A 7,417-nucleotide genomic window follows, 5' to 3' on the forward strand; every position below is an offset into this window, starting at 1 on the left:
CCCCACATCCTGTGTAGGGCCTGGATGGAAAATGAGACCGACAGGGGGGCGGGGGGGGGGGGGGTCACTGGGAGGATGGGCTCTCTGGAGCCCCTGGCTGGATAGCCCGGCTTGGGCCTGGTCCCCACACCCACGACTGGGAGGGAGAGAAGCGGAGAAAGTGGTGTCAGGTTTGTGGGAGGGCTCCCCGCACTTGGATCAAGTGCAAGAGGTCAAAAGTCAAAGTGCAAGAGAGACCTCTAGCGCCCCTCCCCCTCCACGCCCCACCCTTCCCCCCTCTCTGCCACTGCCTCCCCCAACAGATTCCAGGTCAGAGGGCCCTGAGCAGAGCCTCCCGGGCTCCTTCCGACCACCGCCCCCCACCCCCGACCCCCAGTGGGGTGGGGGCAGCCAGAGCCGCCAAGACGCAGGAACAGGACTTGGTCTCGCAGCGGAGCTTTATGCACTTGAGTTTCACGCAGGCCCGGCCCCTGGCGGTGCACAGCTGCTCCACCGAGCGAGGGCAGGGCCTGGCCGCGGCCTGCTGGGCAGACGAGGGAGGCGGCCCACCCAGGACCCCAGGGGCGACCTCTGCAGAGCAGCCTGCAGTGCTCCAGGCCCCCTCGGGACAGCCAGGGCTCTGAGAGGGTCAGCCCCGTTCCCAAAGTCACCAGCCACCTCGCCTAGTGCCCCCCGAGCTATACAGACTCGGGGTCCACGCCCGGCTCTGCCTCCTCCTTTGGTTCTCCCGGCCCAGCCCCGGGGCTGGGCGCCTCCAGGGCCTGGAGGCTGCCGGGCTCCTCAGCGCCTGCGGGCAGGGCCTCAGCGTCCTCTTGGGCCTCAGCGTCCTCAGTGTCGCTGGCCCCGCCCTGGGCGCCTTGGCTGGGCGGGGTGTCCTTAGAGCGGCGCAGGCAACACTTGGTGGCCACAGCCATGAAGATCCCAGCCAGGGCCACCTCAGAGCCGGCCAGGTAGAAGATGATCTCGTAGTTCTTCAGGGCGTCCACCAGGCGGCCTGGGGGGCAGGGAAGGGGAGGTAAGGGTCTGCCGGAGGGGGGGAAGGGGGGGACTCCACCCACTGCCCTTCCCTACAACCTCAGAAAAAGGGCAGTGCCCTCCCTGGAGTTGGTGGGTTTACATCTGAGGGACGCAGACACCCACCCCGGTCTTTGTTCCCGTTTTACAGACGCAAAACACCACCCGGGTTTTGTCATCTGAGACCTTAAAAATGTCACCACCTCCTGGGGCCTCCCTCAATTTCTTAAGTCGTGTGGACTCTTTGGGGAGGCAGCACCTTTCAGTTTACAGGGCACCCCCTCCACCCCCAGATCCAAGCCCCACACGTTCCCTGTGACTTGCCCAGCTAAGGAGTAGGGAGGGGACACTGTGCTTAGCCTCGCCCTCCTGGGGGTCCCTTGCTCTTTACACGCACCTCCCCCCCCCCCCAGTCTTCAGGGGCCTTGCCCAGCTTGCCCTCCAGCTCCCTCCCGAGCCCCCTCCTGCCTCTGCCAGGAGGCCCCGGTTCCCTCGACTGAGCTTCCCCAGACTCTGTGGGCTCCGTCCTCTCTCTCGGCATTTTTGTGGCTGACCGCCCCAGGCTGTGACCTCTTGGTCTACAGCTCTGTGACCTCGGGGAGGCTTCCTTGTGTCCCCCCACCCCCCACCCAGGCCGGCTGCCTACCTGAGTCCCTTTGAGCACCACTCCCAAACTTGCCTTCCTGCCCTGCCCAGCCAACCGCCAGTCCTGTCCCTGCCCCTCCCACACTTGGCCCTGCAGTGTCCTTCAGTCTCACTCCCTATTAGCTCTACCCCCCAACCCAGGTCACATGAGAAAATGGAAGAGGGCTCCCTGAGCCTCTGCAGGTGGTGGGTGGGGGTGGGGGTTGTGGCTGTGGGTGGGGGGCTTGGAGGCCACCCTCACCCAGGTTAGATGACAGAGCTGGATGAGGCCACTCGGCCAGCCCAGCCCTGGAAGGAGGGGCAGCTTACTCCACCTCAGGGGCAGCCTGGGTCCCAGCAAAGGTGGCTCCCCTCCGTCCCGCAGCCTGACCTCAGCGCTGCTCACAGGCAGGCCCCCTGCTGTCTCAGGGACGACCTGCCAACCCTGGAGAACCCTAATAGCCACCGCCCCGCCCCTTCCCAAGCTCAATTCCTGCCTCACTTGAGAACTGCCTCACAGTTTAGGAACACTGTCCCCCAAACGTGCCCTATGCTGTCCTGTGTCCTCTCCTGTGGGGTCTACCCTGCTCTGTGAGGCTGCCTTCATGCCAGCCTCTGCAAGAATCCTTTCCTGGCCTCTCATCATGGCAATTTCCAAGAGGCAATTGTGCCCAGGGGGCACGCACAGTGGAAGGCCCAGATCGTGTCGGGGCACAGCAGCTGCACCAAGCGAGGGCAGGGCCTGGCCGTGGCCCGCTGGACAGATGAGGAGGGAGCCCCTCCCTGGGCCCCTGGGTCACCACCCCATGTGCACACCGAGCACCCCCACTCTGCTCCTGGTCTCACGGCTGGTTCCTCAAACACATCGTCCCTATGTCCCTATCCTGGTCACCCTTAGAGGCTGGGGACGCTAAAGCACTCGGAGGCAGTGTTCCAAACTAAGGGCGTCTAGCACTGGGCAGGGCTGTGCTCAGTTTGGGGACTGCACCTGTACTAGACCTCTGTGCCTCAGTTCCCCCCATCTGCGAAAGGAGAATAAGCATTTGCACTTCACAAGGCCTTTGTGCCAACGCTTGAGATGACCCAGCGGGTCAGCAGCCGTCGATGGCGGGCTCTTCCTGGGCCTTCTTGGCCTCTCCGTCCCCACCCAGGGCTGGTAGTACTGGCTTGGAGGAGGGGTTAATTGGCCACGGGCAGCCCCACCCCCGACTCCACCCCCAGGCTGTCTCGGCCAATGGGTCTCTTCCTTTCATCTCTGGAAGCTCCATCTGGGACAGAGAGGGCGCTTTCTTCCATCTAGAGACATTAGCCCGTCACCCCCTCCTCCCGAGGGACGCACCGGCAGAGGGGGGTCCAATGAGCACAGCCACGGCCTCGACGAGCAGCACCAGGCCCAGAGCACTGGGAAAGCGGTGCGACCCCACGGCTGCCATGAGCACCTCGAACTGCAGCGCTCCCACCATGCCGTACGAGAGGCCGAAGGCAACGCAGAAGGCGACAAGGGCGCCGTAGGAGCGCGCGCGCGCGCTGCTCAGGTCCGTGAGGCCATTGGCCATCAGGGCCAGGCTGAAGAGGTAGGCGACGTGAGGTCGTAAGCGCGCCAGGCCCGCCAGGGCGCCGCACGCTGGCCGCGCCACGATGTCTACGAAGCCCACGATGGACAGCAGGAAGGCGGCGTCGGCGTCCGGCACGCCCGCGTCCTTGGCGTAGTTCACCAACAGGATGGCGGGCACGAAGAGGCCGAGGGCCATCAGGAACTTGGTGACGGCGTACACCCCGAAGGCGCGGTCGGCGCACACGGCCACGTCCAGCAGGCGGCGGCGGGTCCGGCCGCCAGGGGGCGCCTCGCGCAGGCGCAGCCCGGCGCGGTCCGCTTCCGCCTCCCCGGGAGCGTCGTCCGCGCTGTCCCCGCGCGGCCGCGGGCCGGGTCCCGGCGGCGGCCGCATGACGGCGCCGCAAGCGCAGCAGTGCAGCAGGAGGCCGCCGAGCAGCAAGAATCCGCCGCGCCAGCCGAAGTGCTCGAGCAGCTGTTGGCCGAGCGGCGACAGCGCCGACAGGAACACGGGGCTGCCCGCCGCCGCCAGCCCGTTGGCTAGGGGCCGCCGCCGCTCGAAGTACAGCCCCAGCATGATGAGCGACGGCTGGAAGTTGAGGGCCAGGCCCAGGCCTGCGGGGCGAGGTGGCGCTGTGCCGGGGTCCCCGAGGGCGCCCCCACCCCAGCCCCGGGGCAGGAGGGAGGGGGGAGGGGGAGGCCCCGACGGGGCAGGCAGACCCCCGGGGGAAACTGAGCCGAGGGACGTCGAGGACCGCCTTTGGAGGGGAAACTGAGGACAGAAGGCCTTGCGGGGAAACTGAGGACAGAAGGCGTTGCCACAAGGACTCCCGACCCCCCCCCCACCTCACGGCCGGGCCCCGTCCTCGTAGGGGAGGTGAGCAGTGGACGCCCTCACCTGTGAGCACCCCAGCCGTCAGGTATAGCTCCAGGAGGCGTGTGGCGAAGGATGCTAGCACCATGCCCGCCGAGGCCAATAGCCCACCCACCAGCATCACCGGGCGACAGCCAAAGCGGGTCACGAGGATGCTGGAGACCGGACCTGTGGGCCGGGCACGGTCACCGCTCCGGTCAGACTAACCTCCTTTCCCGTGGACACTCCGGGCTTTGCACCTCCCGGCCCCAGAAAATGGCTCAAGGGATAAGGTCACCAGCGGTTCAGAGAGGGCAGCGTCCGGCCAAGGTCACACTGCTTGGCTGGGCCAGACCAAGGCAGGCCGAGGACTCACGCGAGGGACCCGTCTTGGGCCAGAGCCCCCATCCATCCCCAGTCCTCCTGAGAACAGGGAACCCCAAGCAGAAGAGGTGGACCCCACTCCCTTTTTTTTTATCTGCACAGCTGGAATCGCCCCTTGGGCTGCCCAGGCTCTTTCCAGAAGAAAGAGGAAAGCCTCCTCTTTTCCGCGAGGCTTGGTCAGGATAACGCCAGCATTTCCCCCACCGCAACAGGTGGTTAGGGCTCAGGGGAGCGGGGAGCCGGAATCTTATTTAGAACGATTTCCCCACCTGTAACATAGGCGGGCCTTTTGGCAGAACTGGAGAGGTCCTGCCGGCTGGCCAAGCTTGCCAGGTGTGTGGGCTCTTCCTCGAGCCACTGTTCCCTTCCTGCCCTTTCGGTCCCCCTCTCTCTGGTGCCAGTGTTCACAGGAAGAAAGTGGTTCCCGCGCCCTCCCCCGAGGGGTCTGGGGAAGGCTCACGGGTTCCGTGTCTCCTAGTCCCTGATCCCTGCTCTCAATCCTGGGCCCGGGTTGGGGGAGGGACCCCGCGAGGGGGCGCTGACCCGTGCCGTAGAGCATGGCGAGCATGATGGAGGACACCCAGGCCGTGTCGCTGTAGCCCGCGCCGAAGTCGCGCATAAGGGCGCGGAAGAAGACGCTCACCGCCTTGGGGAAGCCGTAGGCGAAACCGGTGATCACGAAGCAGGCGCCCAGCACCGCCCAGCCCCAGCCGCCCGTCTGGGGGGCCCGCGCCCCGCCGGGGGCCGCCAGCGCCCATCGCGGCTGCCTCTGCTGGCGGAGGGGGACGAGAGGGAGCAGCGAAGGTCTGTAGCCCAGGCCAGAAAGGGGGATGGAGACCCAGCGTGGGGGAATCCGAGGCACGGGGCTACCCCTGCTCAGGGAATGAGCCAAGAAGGGAAACCCAGGCAAAACCTCGCCCCAAGTCTCCCCTCCTCCAAGGGACCCATGAAAGATGAAGGGGGGGGGTGCGGTAATGGAATCGCTCCCACCTGAGCCTGAACTTCAGGAAGACTCCCTCTGGAAGACTCCTTGCCCAGGGACCTGGTGGTGGCAGGAGAGGGGGTGCTGGTGAATGGGAGAGCTGGGCGGCCAGCGTGTGCCCCATGTGCTTGGGAATCCCCAGTGTCCCCAGTGTGCAGGTGTGAGGGTCTCAGCACAGAGGGACTAACCCCACGTGTGGGACAGAGAAGCAGGTGCCAGCTGCAAAATGGGTGGGGCTTATTTTCTTCCTTGGCCTTGCCGTATGTTCCTAATTTTTCTCAATGATCAGAAATGACTATTGTCATTTAGGGGAAAAAAAGAAGAAGAAGAAAAGAAAAACCCAAGAACATGTAAGAACATCAGCCTTGCTTCAGGAGCAAGGGAGCCGAGTTCCGGTTCACCCCGGCTCAGCCATGGATTTGCTCTGTGACTTGGGCAGTTCCCCTTCCCTCGCTGAGACTCAGTTTTGCCACCTGTACGATGGGTGACGGATTATCCCAGGCCAACCAGGAGTCTTGGTGCCGGGGCGGGGGGGGGGGGTGATCAGATCTCTGGTTCCACTGGGCAGATAGGGACCTCTGAGGGGGCACCAAGAAAGAGAGCTTCTGCTCTCCAAATCCCTAGCAGCCTGCCCCCCCCGCCCCCCCCCCAACCCTACACAAGCAGAAAACAGCTCTAAGGCCTCTCACACTCTTGGCTCTCCACCCAGGGGCCCATACAGCAGCCTCATGCACCCCCGTAACAGACGAGGCTGGTAGGCCTCCCCAGTAGGGGGGACCAGCCCACAGCTGGGCAGAAGCCTCCTTCCCTCCCACCGCCCCTCTGCATGTGGGGTCTCCTTCCCGGCACTGGGGAACACCAAGATACCCGTGGGAATCTGGGACTCTGACCCTCTCTCACCAGGACGGGGTCCTGGCTTTTCCTGCCTGTTGTCCCCTCACCGTGGCCGCAGCCACTTGGAGGCCAGGACAAGGGGGTGGTCCTGGCAGCCCTTGCCCCACACTCACCTGAGCCGTCCTGTGGGTTTGGGCGTCCAGCCTCACATCTCCCGAGGCCTTCTGGGAGGGGTTGCCCCCCCCCACCCCGGTTCCCCCTTGAAGCCTAGCCTGAGGGGGGCGCACAGCCGAAGACCCCCCCCTCCCCCAGGCTTGCCTACAGATCAGCCGCTGGCCAGACTCACCCACGGCTCACTCCCTCAGGCCTGGAGCTCAGAGTGTTCCCCACCCCCACCCCGCTAAGAGGCTTTTGCCTGGAAAGGGAGAAGGGACGGGGCAGTGACCGCTGCACAGGGCCAGGCTGGACCCCACGGTGGGGGTCCCTGTCTCAGGCCCTCCCAGCAGAGCTAGAGAGATAATGAGGCCCCTCCACTGGGCAGAGGACACACAGAGAGCCCTGCTCTGGTGGTGATGGGGGAGGAGGATCCTACTGGTGCTGGGGGCGCAGCCCTGCCCTGGAGAGACCCCACCAGCCCTACTCACCTCAGCGCCTCGCCTGCCCCCCACCCCCAGACCACATTCCAGGAGGGGCCTCCGAGGCTTTCCCTCGGATCAGGCTAATCTAGGTCGGAGAGCCTGGGACCGAGGGGGGGGGGCGGAGGGGCCAGAACAAAGGGCGCTGTGTCCCAGGCTGTGGCAGGGTGACTGCTGGTGGTCCTGGACCTTGGCCACTGCCACCCCTCCGCCTCTGGAGAGGCCACCACAGCAGCAAAGGGACTGGGCCAGAGCTGGGTGGATAGACCCTGAGGGCTTCAGGGCAGACCTAAAGATTTGCTTAAAATGAGGGATGTGACAGGTGCCCCGGGCGGGGGCTCAGTCTGCTGAGCGGCCGATTCTTGGTTCAGGTCACGATCTCACGTTTCGTGGGTTCAAGCCCCGCATCGGGCTCTGCGCTGGGATTCTCTGTCTCCCTCTCTCTATGCCCCTCCCTCACTCGCTCTCTCACAAAATAAATAAACTTAAAAAAAAAAAAAGAGGGATGTAAAGGGCTGTGAGTGAGCGAGTCCTCTCGG

At 65.0% G+C, this 7,417-nt stretch overlaps 1 protein-coding gene across 1 annotated transcript; it reads right to left on the reverse strand.

Annotated features, from left to right (window-relative positions):
* Window positions 1-427: 427 nt before the first annotated feature.
* Window positions 428-5,185, reverse strand: SLC16A8 (solute carrier family 16 member 8). The gene is given in 5 exon segments (XM_030320591.1): window positions 428-994; window positions 2,978-3,805; window positions 4,089-4,232; window positions 4,971-5,142; window positions 5,144-5,185. Coding segments are annotated over 5 exon segments (1,503 nt in total). The 3' UTR covers window positions 428-677.
* Between the last annotated feature and the right edge of the window lie 2,232 nt (window positions 5,186-7,417).

Source organism: Lynx canadensis, chromosome B4, assembly GCF_007474595.2.
Source record: "Lynx canadensis isolate LIC74 chromosome B4, mLynCan4.pri.v2, whole genome shotgun sequence".
NCBI classification, from domain to species: Eukaryota; Metazoa; Chordata; class Mammalia; order Carnivora; family Felidae; genus Lynx; species Lynx canadensis.